Here is a 20,120-nt window from a genome sequence, read left to right on the forward strand (position 1 = left end):
AATAAATAAAAAAACGAAAATACAAGTGAAAGGTGAATGTAGAAGATACAAAGTCAAAATTGATGTTAACAAAGATACAGAGAGAGAGAGAGAGAGAGAGAGAGAGAGAGAGAGAGAGAGAGAGAGAGAGAGAGAGAGAGAGAGAGAGAGAGAGAGAAATTACCATCCCATTGCGTGTATTACTTTCTCCTTACTACTGCAAACTATAATTCAGGACAAGTTTATTCAGTCTTCCATCTCTCGTAACTCTGGGAAAAAGTTACACTAATCCCTTGATAAACTTAATGCGTTGTGATACCTTGACTTTCATGTATTTTTTCTTTTTTCTTCTTTTTTTTCCTTGTACTCGTGTAATTTATTCGTTCTTTGCTCAGGAGGGTCTTACTGGTGTCCTCTCTCTCTCTCTCTCTCTCTCTCTCTCTCTCTCTCTCTCTCTCTCTCTCTCTCTCTCTCTCTCTCTCCCCTCACTCGTTCTTTCGTTTACATAATTAACTTTATATTTTAATGCGGTTCGATGCTACTTTTTTTTTTAATCTATTTAATTATTTATGTGTTGTAATTCGTTTTCTTTCCTTTTTTTCATTGCGAGGAGAAACTCTCTCTGTGTATCTTTGTTCTTTATTGTTCTCTCTCTCTCTCTCTCTCTCTCTCTCTCTCTCTCTCTCTCTCTCTCTCTCTCTCTCTCTCTCTCTCTCTCTCTCTCTCTCTCTCTCTCTTATCCTACTTACTTTTCCTACTTAACCTCTATTTTACCACCACCACCACCACCACCACCACCACCACCACCACCACCACCACCACCACTACTAAGGCCCAGTATAACCAATGCCATCACTCGGGAAGATTAAACAGGAAACTCACCAATTATACAATGCTACAGACTGGACCTCTCTAGTGTGACTTGTACAACCATTGCTCGTCTGAGAATATTGATTTCCAGAGACTTTGAAACGAAGCTCATGAACGGCGTTAAAGAATTTGATCTGATCTCTTCTGCATCCTTCCTGCGTGTGTGTGTGTGTGTGTGTGTGTGTGTGTGTGTGTGTGTGTTAGAGGGAAGGGAACAAAAGAGGGGCACTGAGGGGCAAAAATACATACGGTCAGCTAAAGTGAGAATGAGAGAGGAGGGAAAACGAGGGGAAAATGAGGGCGGAAAGAGAAAAGAGAGGGCGAGATGGAAGGAAAATTAATGCGTAGATGGGAGGAAAAAATGTTGGAGGAAGAGGAGGAGGAAGAGGAGAAGGAGGAGGAGGAAGAGGAGGAGGAGGAGGAGGAGGAGGAGGAGGAGGAGGAGGAGGGAGAAAGACCTCTGGATGGGTGGAGGATGGAGGAAATTAATGTGAAAGGGGGAAAGGGAAGGCAGGGGAGAGAGAGAGAGAGAGAGAGAGAGAGAGAGAGAGAGAGAGAGAGAGAGAGAGAGAGAGAGAGAGAGAGAGAGAGAGAGAGAGAGAGAGAGAGAAGGAAGGTAAGATAGAAAAAACGGACAGATAGACATGTAAAGAAACAGATTTAGACAAAGAGTATTGTTTCAGAGAGAGAGAGAGAGAGAGAGAGAGAGAGAGAGAGAGAGAGAGAGAGAGAGAGAGAGAGAGAGAGAGAGGTGAAGGTTGGTGGGGAAACAGAGAACAGGCTGAGAGGGATAGAGGGATGGCGGGCAGTGGAGCAGAGAGGTGAGGAGCGAGGCGTGTCGAAGCAAGGCGTGGCTAGCGGGCGGCAGAGACAGATGGGCTGAGACAGAGCAGCGAGACCACCTTAAGGAGGTCTTAACGGAATTACTTAGGGAGTCTTTGTCCTTCATTCTCCCTCTTCCTCCTTCTCCTTCTCTTCTAACTCCCACCCTTCGTTAGAGAGAGAGAGAGAGAGAGAGAGAGAGAGAGAGAGAGAGAGAGAGAGAGAGAAGGAGAGTTACATGGAATTACATAGATACACATACTACTACCTTTGTCAGATAGGGAGATAGAAAGGGAGAGAGTTACATAGAATTACATACATATACAGGCCACAACAGACCCTGTAGTCATCAGGAGGTGGCCTGTATCTCGGAACTACTGAGGAAAACAAGAGAGAGAGAGAGAGAGAGAGAGAGAGAGAGAGAGAGTGTGAGAGAGAGAGTGGTGGTGAATGAGGAAGGTGGAAAACAGTGTCCTCTACCGGCGTATTGTGCAAGTACTGCCTTTGATGTCACCACCACAGGATAAGCAAGCCGTAGCTCACCTCTCGATGCCAACCCAGCTATGGATAACCGCAGAGGTAGGGACGTAAGTATAGGGCGCGAGGCACGGGCGTGTAAAATGCAGCGAAAATCTTTAAATATTGTAAAGGATGAAAGCCCTGACCCGACTCTGTGTGTGTGTGTGTGTGTGTGTGTGTGTGTGTGTGTGTGTGTGTGTGTGTGTGTGTGTGTGTGTGTGAACATCTTTTCAATCTAATTAAGCCTCACTCTTCTTGATGGGGCCTCTTACTTATCCAGTGTCCTTTCTTTCTTTTAAAAGGTTCAGTCTTCAAAAGAAAAGTGTGTGTGTGTGTGTGTGTGTGTGTGTGTGTGTGTGTGTGTGTGTGTGTGTGTGTGTGTGTGTGTGTGTGTGTGTGTGTGTGTGTGTGTGTGTGTGTACGCGCGCACGCACGCAATAAGCCACACATCTCTGTGAAATAAACTAAACAGAACATTTTCTTCAAACCATAACACATCACAGAAAACATAATAGCCAGCTTTACAGAGGCGCTATTTCATGGTAACAGTGTTTATACAAGCTCTCTATTCCCTCGCGTGCTTCTGTATCCACCCACCCCACACTGCATGAACCGAACGTGAGGGCAAACACATTAAGAACTCACTGGTGCATCTACTCCCTCCACTCACATTACATCTCTGACGGCAGTGCATGTTGATAAATCACACGAGCTCTCACACCTCCCTCTTGCACGGTAAATATTGATGCACGGCAGCGAGGCGAGCCACCAGCGACACTAAAACACACAGGAGTCGTGCAGGGATCACTTACTCTAAATAAATTATACGACCCCTGCGGCACGCCATGGCAGATCTCGGCTCCCGCTCGGCAAGTACCTACATACCTCAGGACTAAGGCTCGTATCCTGAAAATGCTTTGCTCTCTTACCATGACTATTTTCCCAAAGCCACAGAGATGATTAGCCCTGTTCTCAAGAGCGTTTCTCCTGTTAATAACGTAGAAAGCTTGTTAATCTGTCACTGGAACCATAAAAACAGCCTTAGAAACCTGTGTAACTTCAGCTATATAGTGGAGCTGCGACGCAAAAGCTGTGTTATTTGTCATGTTTTTTTCACTCTGTCGATTAATAATATTGTGGTTAAGAGTTAGATTGCACGAATAAATCAATGCAGTTATTTTCAGCAATGTATATGCTGTTGTAGTCGGTAATGTGATGTATATATCTGCCTGTGAAGGAGCTATAGATTAAACGTAGTGGTTTTTTTTCTTTTTTTTTTTCTTCTTTTTTCCCTCATTCCTGTAACTTAAATAGTTTCCACAAGAAGTGCTAAGATGTTTCCGGAACTTAACTTTTTAGAATCTCCTTTTATGATTTACCTCTCTAATTTATTTCTCAGCTAGTCTCTGGTTCAATTTCTCTGTGTTTCAAATTATGGATGGTAGTGAAGCACCTTTTCTCTCACCGACCTGGACTGACACACAAACATACATACCCACACACGTTAGTTCCCCATAATATAACTTAACTAAAGGCACAGTGTTTGGTGATGTGCTGCGTGTAAGTACAGTTCAAATAGGGACAATTCAGTGCTATCTGTTGTTTTTGGCAGTGGAGGGTACAGAAGGTGCGGTGAACTGTGTGATGAGCAGCCTGAGTAATGTTATCGATTGTGGCTACAGTGTATGTGTGAATGTGTGTGTGTGTGTGTGTGTAGAGGTAGACAAACAGTGGAGCGGAAGGTGGAATTCATTGATATTGTATCTGGTAAATGTGTCTCTGCAGTGCAATGTTATATTTTGTTACGTTGGGGTGGGTGAGGGTTGTGACTGGTGGGGCGGATGAGTGAGGCAGAAACTATATCCTAAATCCACACCGTGAGAATTACGAGGCAGTGAGAGGAACAGGAAACTCACTACCTCCCCGCATGCCAACGGAAAGGTTCACTCTGGACATGGAAGACAGACTAGTGTGAGCTTTACGTATGTGTGTGCGGAGTGTGATTGCTTATGGTTGTGTGTGCCGTAAGTATGAAGTCAAGGGAATGCAAGAATGTTGACTTAACAAAAAAAAAAAAAAAAGGAGCGTGGTCATTATTTCGAAATGTATTGTGGTCTCCAAACTCTTATCAAAGGCCACAGAGATGGTTGGTCGGGTTTTCATTAATCTGTTTTACCCTTAATGGCACAGAATACTTGTTAAACCATACAGTCATGACAACATCTTCAAAAACCCTGATAACATCCACTAGAACTTCTTAAACTCACCGGAATCATGAAAATACCCTTGAAAACTTTAATAATGTCCACTAGAACCTTTTAAACTATCAGAGAAATCATGAAAACACCCGTGAAAATCCTAATAACCTCCACTAGAACCTTTCATCACTAGAAACATGGAAGGATCCTTGAAAACGAGAGATATTTCCAATAGAAACTGTTGAAAGTAATCGAAATAAGCCGCCGAAACCTTTAAGAACAGTTCCTGCCTCTCAAAACTTTTCAGAGGGTTTGCAATACTTAGGTCATGTTGGATATTCAGAGCACAGTCTTCCGCGTTTAGTGTGTCGTGGCGTGTTGGTCAGAAGTCGCCTGTAGTGATGGAAGGTGCAGGGTTCAACCTCCTTCCTTCTTCCTCCCTCCCAGGCCTTCCTCTTTGTTCTTGAATTGCTCTTTTTGTTTTGTCATTTTTTTTCATATTTTTTTTCTATTCCTGATTCTATTTCCTGATTCGCGTGCGTGGCAAAGGGCAGGTTACTAAGAAAAGACGGAGTGAGGCTCGGGGTTGAAACTGCGCCAGGGGGAGAGCAGGAAAAGACTCGCCATTGTGACTCCCAAAAAGTAGGAAGGAAGAGAAATCTCCAAATTCAATTACCAAAACTTTCCAAATGTCCTGACGCTCTTTTGAAACTGTCCCGGGCGAGGTAAGGTGGCAGAGGTAGTGTTGAGGCGGCCCGGCCAGGGAAGGATGAGCAGGAAAGAGGTAACACAAGCCTGGTTTTGTTTCGTGCGAGTCTTGATAAAGTGGAATCCAGAGGGAGAACAGACAGCTGTAGATCTGTTGGCCCTTTTGATATTATTTGAGGTATATGGAAAAGTGCCTGTTTGCTTGTCTTTCATTACTGTGTCTATTTATTCGACCCATCTACAATCTATCTAGGCTCATAACTTCCTTTCCTAAGTTATTCAGGCCTGCACAAGGGACGGATAGGAATGATAAACTGAAATATGTGTTTATTTATTTATTTATTTTATATAGGGACTACCACGTGTAGGTTTTGTGGCTTTTTTCAGCTTACTTATGTTCCTGTTCTATGTGTGTAAAACTCTCGTTGTTTACTTAGTCTTAGAGGTTACAGGAAGTGCCCCCCTCCCCCCTCCCACTCCTTACTCCCCTAGAGCGACCTTTAGCGAGTGAAAACAAAGGGCGCGGTGATTATGGCTCGGTGGTGACGTGTGTGAGGCGGCGGCGTCCAGCATCGGCCACTCAGGTCACCATTACGGAATTTACAGCTTGGCCGTGATCGAGAGGCGAGATGAGCAATGCTGCTTATAATAATCACTAAATACGATTAATTCTGGCACTAAATACAAGTAATTCTGGCAGGCAATAGTGATCCTGGGTAGAAGAAAAGAGGAAAAAAAGACTGACTGATAGGTTGGTCGATTCTAAGGCGTCAGAACAACAGGGATACTAGTGAGAGGGAGAGAAGAAAGGCAGGGGACTGAGAGACACTTGAACAGCCTGGCCAGGGAGACGGAAGCTAGAGCAAAATTCCTCACTGCTTAAAGGCTCCTAACGCATCGGCGCCAGAACGAGGGGATCACGAGAAAGAAGCTGATAAGAAAGGCTTGGAACTGTGGCGTATCTACACAGCCTTACCTGGAAGACTGAACGGGTAAAGTAAAAACGAATCGGCACTAGAACAAAGGGGTTATATGAGAGAGTGTGACGATTTACCTCACCTGGAAGACTAAGCAAAAGTACAGAGCACGTGAGGGTCATAACGCCAAAACAGAGAGGTCACGAGAGAGGCAGAGCAGCAAGGCAGGGGAATGAGACTCATCTACAGAGCCTTACCTGGAAGAATGGTTAAGGCAGAAGTACACACTGTTCCTGCCGCATCGACTATTGCTGCTGGTGCTCAGATATTTAACGTCTTCAGCACCAGATACACTTTCGAAGCTTCACAAAATTACCTGTTATTAATCAGGAAAGGAGTAAACGGAGATGTAGTAATGCTAAAGGACATTTTTAACGCCTTCATTACAACAAATATCATCTTAAAGTCAATGCAGTTTTGTAATGGTATCCGGAGTGAAAGTGAACTAAGGTCGTGGCGCTCTGATGTTTAATAAGGGTCACTCGCGGCCTGACAAGCGAGCGACGCCACCAGTCTGTCCCAGTGTGCGCACTGGATGAAATTAACAATGACTTACAGGAAGAAGACCAGTGAGGGAATTTAATAGCTATAAGCCTAATAGTAACACTGATAGAACTAAAATATATGATAGAGCGTTCGGTCTGTGCGTCTTCATGTCTATCAGTCTTTCAGTTCGTCTGTCTACTTATCTGTCTGTCTGTCTGTATAATGTTTTCACGGCACTAAAATTCAATTGGTGAATAAAAACTGTTTTTCAGACTGCAAAGGTAGCAGAAAGATAGAACACTTAATGCTTAATGAAATACCTGAAGTCTTACCATAACAAAGACCTAAAAAGAAAGACTGATATTCGTCACAAGAAAACCAAAGATTATGTTAAGGATAAAAGAATTGAGTGTTTAAATTGAATGGAAAATAAAGGTTGATAATCACTAATCCACCATTGCAAATGAAGCTGACGTGACTGATTTTGCCTGTGTGATCCTCTTGAAGAATGATATGATGATGAATGTCAACTGTGAGGAATAAGAGAAGGCAAGGCTAGATTGTTCTGTGCACGCAACCATAAATCACTGAAACTCAAACACACATACGAATAAAAAGAAACAAACGAATAAATAAAAAAAAGCTGGAAATATCAAGGACAAACCTCCAGGCCACGAGTAAAAAAAAGCAAAACAAAATCGACAACCGGAAAAAAAACAATAAAAAAAACAATATTACCAAAACTGTGCCAACAAAAAAAAAAAGAAAAAAAAATCCAGGAAAAAAGTATAACCGAGAAAAGGTTAAGAAAAACAAAAACGTATGAAAGAAAAGAAGAGAAAACTCAATTAGTGGCCAAAGTGGAGGGGTGAGGTGGAAGGGAAAGGTGGTGCTGCTGGTGGCAGTGGTGGTGGTGATGGTGGTAGCGGCGGTGGTGGTGGTGGTGGTTAGGGCGAGTGTGTAGGGAGGGAGGGAAGGAGGGAGGGAGGGTTAGTTAAAGGGGATGAATGGACGCATCATAGCAAACTTTCACCACTTCAGTGCGAGGAACACAGTGACATGACCAGCACTTACCCAGTCTGTGGCCGGGGACTTGAACAAAACACCACCAGTTAGTGTTGTAATCCGAACCGTATTTTGAAACACTTCCTCGCGCTCCGCCATTACATTCAAACGGCTGTAGTTGAAGTTATAAGGGTTTTTTAAGTGTGTTTTTGTGGTTTCAGCGACAGATTAACAAGATTCCAGAATTATTAACAGGATAAGCACTCTTGAGAACCCAGTTATTTATTTCTGTGGTGAGAGAGACAAATGTTTCTGTATACGCTCCTCGTTACTGAAACTATTCAATAACTAGTCGCCCGTGGCTGTATCCTGCTTGCCCCCAACTATCTATTCAAGTGAAGCATCCTACCGGTAACCATAGAGTGAATTGGCATCTCTGGACTTGAAGCAGCCTACGACACTTCTTGGATCCCCCTTGACTCTGCACCAGCAACCTAATCACTGAGTCCATTTTATTCATCTACCACTCTGCCTGAGAACCCATTTAATTTCTTCTTTTGTGTTTCTTTCAAGTGGAGGTAGGAACTGAGGCTCTCACTTGATAAGGAAAGCAAATAGAAAGTAAAACAGTGCCACAGACTTTAATCTTTCCCTCGTTTCCTTCCCTCTCTCCCTCTCTTCTAATCCCCGCCACTAAAATAATCTCAGAATAATAAGGAAAATGATAACAAAATCCACGAAATGTTAAAGAAAAACAATACCACAAACACTAACCTTTCCTCTGTTTCCCTTCCTCTCTCTCTCTCTCTCTCTGTCTCTCTGTCTTTTCCTCTCCCTCTCAATCCCCGTGACCAAAAAATCTCAGAGCAATAAGGAAAACAACGGCAAAATCCAGGGTGCTGTAGAAACCCCTTTATATTCAGCATTTTCTTGTGGTTTTTCGTCCTCCGCTGATCCTGTGAGGCTGCCAGTGTCCCGCAAACATGGATTAACAACCGTAGCAGGCAGAGCAGAGGCTGGCAGAGGGTGGGTGGGGCAGACAGGGGAGAACTTAAGACAGTAACGGAAGCTGCAAGAAGCGGCAGTCCCTATATAAAACATATCTACCTATTTCCACCAATCATCGCCATCCATAAATCCGTCTAATCCCAAATGACTCGGCACTAACAACCTGATTACCGAGTTTATTTATTCTATTCATCTATCCCTCTATTTGATCACCATTTTTCTCCTATCTGGTCTAACTTTGCAAAGGCTGAATCCGTTATTTTTTGTACACTAATATAGCAGGGTAAAGAAAATTTGTACCCGGGAAAATAGGGAAAGATAACTTGAAAAAAAAAAACAGGAAAACAACACTATTATTTCCTTAAAGATACAAAGAAAAGGAAGAAAATTAAGAAAAAGATGATCGTAAAAGGAAAATATGAATCTCAATGAAGGAAAAAAAGTGGCAGAAAAGAAACAAATGTACAGAATGAAAGAAAAAATCAGGAAAACGGCTGAAAAAAAAAGGAAAGGAAAGAGAAGGAAAACGATACACGTACAGAATCCTGACAGCTTCCTGGGGGGGGGGGGAGAGGGAGAGGAAGGAGGGGAAGAGCATGCCGATAAAAGGTTATGTGTGTGTGTGTGTGTGTGTGTGTGTGTGTGTGTGTGTGTGTGTGTGTGTGTGTGGCTGAGTTGGTGAAACAATGATAACTGTAATAAAAGTTGGTGATGGTAAGAAGAAAGAAGGAGGAAGAAGAGGAGGAGGATGATAAAGACGAGGAAGAATAGATAGGTAAATAAGTAACAATATATTCTGTGGTTCGTGATGAAGGAACGATGCACCAAATAAAAGTGAAAGAGAGTTAATAATTCTGACTTTAGTTGTAATGCGGACGCCAGCACAGCCAGCCAGCACAGCCACCACAGTCCGTCCTTGCACTATTGTTTTGCATGAAGCTGCACGGAAGACAATGGCGTGATAAAAATAGCGTGTGTGTCCCGAGGCAGCGTCCGGCGAGGCGTGCAAGGACCGGAACATCCTACGCTTAGTGTTCACTGCGACGAGCACCAGCCCGACGGGGAGGTATTACTGCTGCAGATACTCGTGATCCTCCCCCGTGCACGTTAACGAGAAGTCAATGGTTTTGCTACAGTTAAAGCTCGTATTAGATGTTTCTGCTCTTGATCTTTAATTTTAACAGGTTCTAGTGGAAGTTCCTGGGATTTTCAAAGGTATTTGCATGATTCTGGTGATGGATTATGTCCCGTTCTGTATAATAATTGTAGCATATGAGTCGGTGGTTTCGTTACAGCAAATGCAACGTATTAAGTGTTTCTGCGCTTTATCATGACTTAACAGACTCTAGTGGAAGTTACTGGAATGTTCAAGGTTGTTTATATGATTCTAGTGATGGAGTAATTAGCATTCTTTATTGTCACCAAGAGAAAACACCCATGAGAACAAAATTTACTATCGCTGTGACCTTTAGGAATAATGATGAAAGAGCAAAGCATTTAAGAATACAAGTCAAATTAGGTTAGTTCATATAGTGAGTTGCGGTTGATACAGTGCACAACAGGAACGCCCACCAGTGCCTAATTATTTACTGATAAAAGGAGACACGGAGCATGCATCTCACAGTTACTAATGGCAGTGCAACATGTAAACGAGGAAAGAGGATGTGCGTTCAGGATGTAGCGGACTGCCGGATGTGTAGTGGGGCGGGAGGATGTGGCGGTCTGCCTGATGTGGGAAGGGAGGATGTGGGGGTTTGTTAGGGTGTTTACGTGTGTGTGTGTGTGTGTGTGTGTGTGTGTGTGTGTGTTTGTGTGTGTGTGTGTGTGTGTGTGTGTGCGCGCGTGTGTGTGTGTTGGATGCCCTTGAAATACAATATATCAATACCGTTTTTGTTTTCCTTCCAGGTGAGAGAGTGAGCGGTTACCTGTGTTGATTCTCGTCCCCCAGGTGAGGGTGCGGAGGCTGCCACACTGCAACCAACGGTGAGCCTCTCATGACACCACCACGCACCACCACAGTAATTTACCGCCTCAGGAATCACGTCAAAATATAGTTATCCCTTTTTTTTATAATATTTGTCCGTCATGAAAAGCAGCAGGTTCAAAGGTAACTGAAAAATCCTCCATTTTAAGGGAAAAAACATAATATTCTATGACGCGTATACTGGAAGGAAGAACAAAAACAAGTGAAAAAAATAGATGTATAAAAAAACTAATGATTTTATATGATGCATAATGTAAAGGGAAACCAAAACAAGCAAAAACATTAAAAAATATTCAATGATGCGTTTTTTTAAGGAAGAAAAGAAAAAAAAAAGAAAAAGAAAAAACTGAAATCTCATCTTACTATTCTGCGTGTGACTGAAGGACCAAAGTATCCGTCCCTTACAAACACCAGCTGTCAAGACTCGCGGCCCTGAGTCATCCCTGGCCATTTGTCAACATTATCACTCCCGACCTTGACTTTGGCACCTCCTTTGGTGAGTCACTCCACGTCCTGCCTGCGGCCTCCCGAGCTGCGTATCACATGACGCAGCTACTTTATACTCTCCTGGGCCTTGAAGGTGTCCGGGGAAGGAAGTGAGGCAATGTGACGCGTTCTTAAGGGCATACGTATTCATGTCAGTGCTATATATATATATATATTCTGAAACCGTTCTGCTACTTTCAAAAGGCTCTAGTTGAAGTGACACGAGTTTTCAAGAGTGTGTTTATCGGTGTGGTGACAGATTAACAAGATTTCTACATTATTAACAGGAGTAGCTCTCTTGAGAACCTGGTTAGTCATCTCTGTGGCCTTGGAAGATAGTCGTGGTGAGAGAGTAAAGCGTTTCTGAATACGTAAGCGGCGCACCAGAGAACAGGAAGTGGCGGGGGCAAGGAAGGATGATAGAGTATACAAAATAAATAGGGTAAAAAATTCATGTACACAAATCATAGCATTGGAGTGTTCGTATGAAAGACCATTAGAATATTAAAGGGCTAAACAATCACCAACAAAAAATATTGCGTAGAAACTTATCAGAGACTACTGTACTGCTACTAGAATACAGGGAACAACAAACGGGATAAAAAATTCATATACACAAAAAGATAACGATGAAGCGTACGTATCAAAGACCATTACAATATTACTGGGTCAGAAAATCATTATGAAATATTGCGTAGAATCGTATCAAACTATGACAGTATTACAGGGTTAAAAATTTCATAAAAAAAAAGACACGAGTAGATATGCTTCAGCTACCACTGTGTTATTATACCTGAATACTGCAGCTTCTCATGTGCTGTGTAATACGCTTAATCGACTTCATAGAATACATGTATATATATATTTGCTGACAAACTGACTGCAACACGTGAAGTCAAGGTATGTGTGGTGTTCAGATATATCATATGGAGGGAGGGAGGGAGAGAGTGAGTGGTGATTGGATGTGTTAGGGAGGAGGAAGAGGAGGGAGGACTAGGGAGGATAGCTGTTCCTCCTGGTGTGTGGTATATGGGAGGGCAGCGGGTCAGGGTGGCCAGATGTGTGTGTGTGTGTGTGTGTGTGTGTGTGTGTGTGTGTGTGTGTGTGTGTGTGTGTGTGTGTGTGTGTGTGTGTGTGTGGCCTTTGAAACACACTGTATATTTGACAATGGGCGTGCAGTGTCCCATAAAATAACAAGGGCAGTCGTAAAACCTTGCTTGTGTTTTGTAATATTTGCCGAATACCTGAACGGTGACAAGTTTTAACCATTGTGCTATTTTTTCCTTGCCTGTGTGATGGAAGAATGGCGGCGTGGTGGGCAGCACTTCAGCAACGCAGGGAAACACTTGCCTGCCAGGTTGCATTATCACACCCGCCTACGTACGTTCACTGTTCCTCCAGTGCGTGGCTCACGTGCATTACGGTAACTTAGACGTGAAGAGTTTTCCATCGCGGGGAATTCTTGCAGTGTTGTCTGAGGAACGCACACACACACACACACACACACACACACACACACACACACACACACACACACACACACACACACACACACACACACACACACACACACACACACACACATTCCGAGCATAAACACCAATTTTCACGTTCTTCTGACCTATACTTTATTTGTTCTGTCATGCTTTGGACGCAGTTTCGATGGAATTCCGTGAAAGTCACCGCCGTGCACGTCAACACTGGACATCAAGTGGCAAGGCAATTATTACTTATAGCTCCCGTGTAAAGTTACGGAGAATGCCATGACATTTTTAACACGTAATAGCGTTAACTTAATGATTTCCTACAATTCTCATCGGTCTAGTGGCATGATAGAATTGGGAGCTTATATTTCATCAGGAATATTTAGTTTTGTTCTTAGTGGAACATTGCAGGCAAGAAGTGGAACCCGAGTCAGGCAGTCATTCTCGAGCCGTCGTTGTGTTGTGTTGTCCCTGTGGCCTTGTCCTTGCATGCAGGTAGTAGTGGATTTGTCGTGCAGTGACTTGAACATTATTACAGTATGTTAAAAGACCTGTTGTCTGCTAAACCTACTAGTGCTGTATTTCTCATGTGAATATTTGACAGACTTGAAATTTATTACAGTATATACGAGTATATTTTTTTATGTAAGAGAGGCTCTGGCCAGGAGCAACAAAAGGTCGAAAAAAGAAAGAGGTCCATTGAAGTGCCAGTCCCCAAAGCGAGGCCAGTATGAATCATCGAGCTTCAGAGGATGTCTTGAAACCTCCCTCTTGAAAGAGTTCAAGTCATAGGAAAGAGGGAATACAGAAACAGACAGGGAGTTCCAGAGTTTACAAGAAAAAGGGAGGAATGAGTGAGAATACTGGTTAACTCTTGCATTAGAGAGAAAGTAGAAAGTCTTGTGGTTAGGCATGGCATCTCCCAAACGTGTTACTTAGTGCTGCATTTGTCGCGTGATTACCTCTTGCACTTCACGATACACTGGAGGGCCTGGTGTCTTACAAGCGTTAATCACAAAGACGCCTATTTTCGAGGTGTTTGAGAACGCGATGCTTCGGGAGGATGTTCGTGACCCGAGGCGCCGCGGAATGGACCCCAATGGCTCAGCAATAAATCCCTCGGGTAGCAATTTCAGCCACAAGTGTTCGAGTCCCGCTAAACGTGTTCGAATCCCGCTCACTCCTTAATCCTCTCAGCGGTGAAAGACATCGTGTTTTCTTCTCTTTGTTGCCACAGACACGCGACCTACACTGAGCTGCCGATGTATGTGATGGAGGACACGGGTTCTGATCCTCGACATAATCTTTTCGTCGTATTAGATTATGAGGATAACTATAACTGCTACAGATAGACATGTTTCATACAGGGACTGCCACGTGTAAGCCTGATGGCTCCTTGCAGCTTCCCTTATTTATTTATTTATTTATTTTTTAGATATTCTAGTAAGAGTAGACATGTTTTTTTTTTATACAGAGACTGCCACGTGTAGACCTGATGGCTTAGCTTCACTCATTTCCTTTTGTTCTTGTATCTATTCTAGTCAGAATTAGTATATTTTTATAGAGTTTGCCATGTGTAGGCCTGATGACTTCATACAGCTTCCTTTATTTTCTTATCTTTTTATGTTCTGGTGTCTATTCTAGTCAGAGTACTTGTGACTGCAAAAGTTTAATGACTGTAGTATTGAACAGGTGACTGCAAAAGCTTAATGACTGTAGTATTGAACAGGTTAAGTCACTGCTAGGCGAATGAGACTGGGTGGGGCATGGAGGTGTAATAACTATGTGCGATGAGGCGCTCCGAGCAGAGTGGCAGGTTGGGCGAGGATCGAGGAGAGTCCAGCAGTAAGACCAAGGTGGAGGACAGGCGCCTGGAGGAAGTGGGGACGTGAACCCGTGAGAGGCGGCGGCCGTTGCGTATCCCAGCTATATTTAGGACGCACCCCCGTAACAATTTAGTGGGGGGAGGAGGGAGAGAATCATTACAGTGCTAGCCAACACGCCACTGGGATGGACGACTCCGGCTGTGGTGATCCTTGCCTCAGCAGCCGGACGCGTCATGTGCCCAGCGAGGGTTGTCTACTGGTCAGGCTGAGTGGCTGTCTGTTGGGTTAACGCAGGCACTAGGTGCAAACAGGAGGCCAAGAAACGACGTCCATTTAGGTGAGTAAATGTGTGTCCCGCCCCAAGGTGTGTCCAGAGGAGCTATTCTTGCTCAGAGTGGTATTTAGGAGGCGCCTGACGTCATTCATGGCGTGAGAGAGTGGTAGTTTTCCTCTCATTCTTTCTTCGTAAGTCATGGTCGAGGTGGACACGGAACTTCCCAGCTGAGGGAATATTATGTTGTTTAAGACGCTAATGATAATGCCACCAAGACAGATCTTTCCTTTTAACTCACGGAGGAGCGGACCACGTGCAGGGCGCCAACTTCCTGCTGCTGCTGCTGCTGGAATGGTTCTTCAGAAACTTGATATCACCCTTAACGCCCACCAGAGAAGAAGATACGAGGTGAAATTGTATATAATAAGAAATAACTAGAGACGTGTGCAATGATAACAAAACGCTGCCTCTTGAAAGTTGCCACGTGTCCTTCCTGACGGTGCCTGCAGGAGGCCAGCCAGCCAGCCAGGCAGCCAGGTCGTCTGGAACAAGGCGAAGATTTATATCACTACCTCGTTCTGCGATTTCGCTAAACTTCATTGCTAGCACTTTTTGTGACGTCAGGATGAAGGAGGAGGAGGAGTAAGGAATGTAAAAACTGAAACTTATTGATCGTCGTTGTTCTCTCTCTCTCTCTCTCTCTCTCTCTCTCTCTCTCTCTCTCTCTCTCTCTCTCTCTCTCTCTCTCTCTCTCTCTCTCTCTCTCTCTCTCGCTTGACCTCTTGTCCACTTTTCTCACCTCGCCCTCCGCCACCTGACCCCCAAACCCCATCACCTGTCCCCTCACCTGTCCCCTCATCTGGTACCTTGCGATTCCCTCTATGCTCCCTCGACACCCTCTTACCTCCTCCGAACCCTCGCTTGATCCCTGTCCTCACGCCCTTCTGTCCCTCCCTGTCCCAGCACTTCTATGTAAGTCCTTCTGCCGTGTTTCCCTTCATAGCCCTCAGTGTTCTTCCTTCTTTGTTATTCCTCTTGTTCTCTCTTCATACTCTGTCGTTCTTAGTGTTTTTTCTTCTGTGTTTCTCCTTCTTTCCTTTCTTTCTTTCCTTTTAGTCTTACTACTTATCATATTCTTTTATTTTGTCTTCCTTCATAATCCTACGCCTTTAATGTTCTTTCTTCAATTGTCCTTCCTTCCTTCCTTCCTCTTATTTCTTGTTTCCTTTGTAATCTCTCTCTCTCTCTCTCTCTCTCTCTCTCTCTCTCTCTCTCTCTCTCTCTCTCTCTCTCTCTCTCTCTCTCTCTCTCTCTCTCTCTCTCTCTCTCTCTCTCTCTCTCTCTCTCTCTCTCTCTCTCTCTCTCTCTCTGTGTGTGTGTCCCCTTTAAAAGTTTTCAGAAGTAGGACATCTTAACCTAACCTAACCTAACCTAACCCAACGTTATCATAATATACCAGCTAGGTCTCATTCTCTTAAGCTAATTACGCTAATATTTTTAAGACTCTCTCTCTCTCTCTCTCTCTCTCTCTCTCTCTCTCTCTCTCTCTCTCTCTCTCTCTCTCTCTCTCTCTCTCTCTCTCTCTCTCTCTCTCTCTCTCTCTCTCTCTCTCTCTCTGTCACATCACACTTCGAACGATAATTTTTTTCCTTTCCTTTTTTTCACCTCACTCTTCCTTCTGTGCTTCTCCCCTGCTGCTTCTCCCTCCCTCTCCTCCCCTCACTCCTCGCCTTTGTGTTCGTATCCATAATGCAAGGCTTAAGACGCTGCGTGAGGGGCAACCAGAAGCGAGGGGAAGGGCGGCTGAGATGTGAGGGTGAGATATAAACAGTAAACAGGCAAAGCAAGATGAGGGGGAGGGGTAAATATAGGAAAGTGAAGACGGGGGAAGAGGAAGGGCAGGTGGAAGGCGGAGGAAGGGGAGGAAGGGGAAAAAATACCTGTGATTAGCTGGGGAAAAAAAGGGAAAAAATAGAGGGAGCGTGACTGGGAAAGACTCAACGAGGGTCATTTTAGGTCACATCAAGGTCTTGTCACCCGCTTCCTGCCTGCCTGCCCGCCTGCCTGTCTGCTTGGCCACACCTTTCCTGGAGCTGTGCCGCGCTGCCTATACCTGCCACACCGCCAAGTTCTATTGGAAAACTCGAACCTCGTATAAGAAATGCATGAAAAAAGAGCAGAAAACATGGTGAACTATTTTGACACCAGAGAAAAGTGCTGATCCTCAGGTAGAAAAAAAAAATCCTTAACACACACTCACACACAAACACACACACACACACACACACACACACACACACACACACACACACACACACACACACACACACACACACACACACACACACACACACACACACACACACACACACACACACACACACACACACACACACACACACACACACACACACACACACGCAGAGAGAGAGAGAGAGAGAGAGAGAGAGAGAGAGAGAGAGAGAGAGAGAGAGAGAGAGAGAGAGAGAGAGAGAGAGAGTTTTGAGTCTTCGTCACTCAGGCTTATACCAGTTAGAGTTTTCTCAGTAGTAAATTATCTCTCTCTCTCTCTCTCTCTCTCTCTCTCTCTCTCTCTCTCTCTCTCTCTCTCTCTCTCTCTCTCTCTCTCTCTCTCTCTGCGTGTGTGTGTGTTTGTGTTACATCATAACAAGTCTCGTTCTGTGTGGATAGTGACGTGGATAGAGTGGTGGTGGTGGTGGTGGTGGTGGTGGTGCGTGTGGAGTGTCAGGTGACAGATGGCGTGACGCACACACTCTGACGTCTTCACCACCTGCGTGTCACCTTCTGATGGAGTTACAAGGATACGAGCTTAAGACCCGAGGCATCGTATACTTAGACCTGGTAGTATCATACATTAAAGGGTAGCATTGTATGTACGTACCATTATATATTAGGTTTGGTGCAGTATTCATCATTTCGTGTTTATTTAGCCTATTTTCTTGCATTTTAATTATTGTGTTAGTAAGTCAGAACTAGTGTTTATGTTTAAAGTCCTTAATCTAATCCTCGTGCTGTGTTGCAGGTCGTGATGGCGGGCGCGGCGAGGCGTGTGTGCGGCACTGGTCTGGTGGCGGGCGCGCGGGGGCGAGCAGCAAACCACAGCGGCAGCAGCAGCAGCAACAGGAGAAGAAGATGCGGCGTGGGCGTTGGCCTCACTGTGCTGTGGGTGGGGCTGACGGTGGGGCTGGCGCAAGGCTACCCTCAGAACGGCGTGATGGGCGTGGGCGTCTCCAAAGTGACCAAGTGCCCCAGCAGCCTGGACATTGCCCCCTGCACTTGCCGGGAGATGAAAAAAGGCAAGGACACCGGTTAGGAAGCGTTCTCCTCTCTCACGTTTAACTTGACTAGATGTTGGTAGCGCGTGTGTCGGGTGGGGTGTGGGCGCGCCGGCCGGGCGTGGATCACAGGCGCGGGCCCTCTCCCGCGCGGCATGTGCTGTGCCCGCCCCCGCTGGCCCGCCGGCCCGCCTGTGTGAGTGGGCGATGGGCGCCCCCTAACCCCGCTCCTCCACTTCAAGCTCTTTCTGTGCTAATCCTTCCTCCCTCGCCCCCTCCCCAGCCCTCGGCAGAGTCCAGCACTCCTTGACTGCACCAAGGAGGCTGCTCGGCGCACCCTCCACGACCTTGCCGCTCGCAGGAGGCGCCCCTTCCTCCCTCAAGGGCGAGCCTTTAAAGATTGAAGAAGTTCACACCTGAGGAAGGTCGCGGCAGGTCAATAGGTCAGCGGGTCAATAAACACGACAAACTCATAATTCAAACCCCAGAAATAGATTTCGAGGGACCAATCGATTGACCCTAATCGTCCATGATGCACAAATACCCGCCGGGGCTTGAAGGCAAGGCCGCTGCCGCTGCCTGGCCACCTGGCTGCCCTCCCAGACGCGCCGGGCCACATACACTCTAATCACAAATCTATGGAATAATCAGACCCACAATTTTCCAGTCACGTTGTGGGGAAAAGAAAGATCCATTACATTATTTATTCCGTCTCGTGTCTGGAGCCGCACACTTAAATTGCTCTGTTCGCCGCGAGACTCTAATGTTCCTTCAGGATTTGCAGTCATGGTCGTGACGCGGACTTTTGTAGGTCAGTGATGAGGGAGAGTTCTTAAGGGAAAAATAGTTTGTATACAAGGCAGAAGCTTAACTGAGCCGTGGCACGCACACACTTTGAGGCTTCAGAGGCCTGGAGCGTGACCGGCAAGGATCATGAGTCTGAGGGAGCCACGTCCGAGGCGCCCCAGCGAGTCACCTGTCCGCTAACTGGTCCCTCACCTGCCCGTCCATTGATTATTGACGAGTATCGACAAAACGCCAATCTCTTGCTTCCCAAACCCTAAACAAACTGGAGACAGCCAATGAGAACCGGCGGCGTGCTGCTCCACAGGTGTCTGCACCACCAATCACCGCCACTTGCATAGCGCCGAACGCCCGAGTCTTTCCTTCGCCGTTGTAAACAAAGTGTGCGCATCTTCGCTTCCTACCTATTGACGTGTGGCCGTAATCTCCACGCAGGGCAGCCTCGGTACACGCCACTCTGCTCACATTCATTCCTTATCACTCGTACATTCAACATTAAAGAAAACAACTGAAACACCTGCAGTTCATTTATATTTCGGTAACGTTTTGTGATCACTCCGATGCAAAGAACAGTGACCTGACCCTCTACCTCACCTCGGGTCCCTGGTGGCTCACAATTACTTAATTCATAACGCCTTAGTCCCTTCAGGAAGTTCAAAGAGGATGAACTTAATCAACGGCTCAAAGAAAGTAGAGTGGAGGAGGAGGAGGAGGAGGAGGAGGAGAAGGAGCAGCTTATGAGGAATATTAATGGAGCCAGAGATACAATATTGACTCCTGTGGTCGATACATCCTCCACAAAAGACAGCCACGTCACCCACGATGTTTGGGACGATGTTCCCGGCTCGCCCTTCCTCCGTCTCCCCGTCTCCCTTTCCTCCTTCCCTCTTTTCCACCCCGTCCCTCCCTCTTCCTCATTTTCCTCCATATGATTACTGTGGCGCACGAAAACCCAGAGCTAACAGGTACCGGGGCCTCCAGCGGCGAGCTTCACGCAGGTTACGCTAAGACAGTGAAGGGCGGCACGAGAGGGATGAGGCGAGGATGGAAGTGCTGGGGAATGATGCGGAATAGAGAAAGTGGCTCCTGGCAAGACACCCATTTCTCCATTCCCTCGGTAGACTGTCCGCACCAATAGAACTTGCTATCCTTCACCACTCCCTCCCCACCCCCCACTTCCCGGCACCACCTACTACAGCGGCGCCCACTCCCACTCCACATGCGGGCCGAACGTTGCCCAAATGTGTCACGATTTGCCTTTCCAATGTGTGGTTATGGCCGCTGCCCCACCAGGCCGCCTCCCACAGAGCTGGCAGGGCGGCGGCTCGCTATGGTCACAATACAACATCTCCAAGATACATTTGGCAACTCAATGTGTTAATTTAAGAGTCCTG

General features: G+C 45.6%; 1 protein-coding gene across 8 annotated transcripts in view; it reads left to right on the top strand.

Moving 5' to 3' along the window:
• The window catches only part of LOC135091897 (leucine-rich repeats and immunoglobulin-like domains protein 1), a 149,415-nt gene that overhangs the window by 97,367 nt on the left and 31,928 nt on the right, over positions 1-20,120 (top strand). For 4 of the 8 annotated variants that reach the window (XM_063989960.1, XM_063989985.1, XM_063989973.1 and 1 more), the window contains exons 1-2: positions 13,001-13,021; positions 17,670-17,955. In XM_063989960.1, coding sequence (XP_063846030.1) covers positions 13,016-13,021; positions 17,670-17,955 — 292 coding nt within the window. In that variant the 5' untranslated portion in view covers positions 13,001-13,015. Of the gene's footprint in view, positions 1-10,477; positions 10,556-13,000; positions 13,022-17,669; positions 17,956-20,120 lie in introns of those variants that run through there. The other 4 variants (XM_063989989.1, XM_063989995.1, XM_063989965.1 and 1 more) reach the window with 2 other exon arrangements.

The sequence above is a fragment of the Scylla paramamosain genome, chromosome 3 (assembly GCF_035594125.1).
Source record: "Scylla paramamosain isolate STU-SP2022 chromosome 3, ASM3559412v1, whole genome shotgun sequence".
NCBI classification, from domain to species: domain Eukaryota; kingdom Metazoa; phylum Arthropoda; class Malacostraca; order Decapoda; family Portunidae; genus Scylla; species Scylla paramamosain.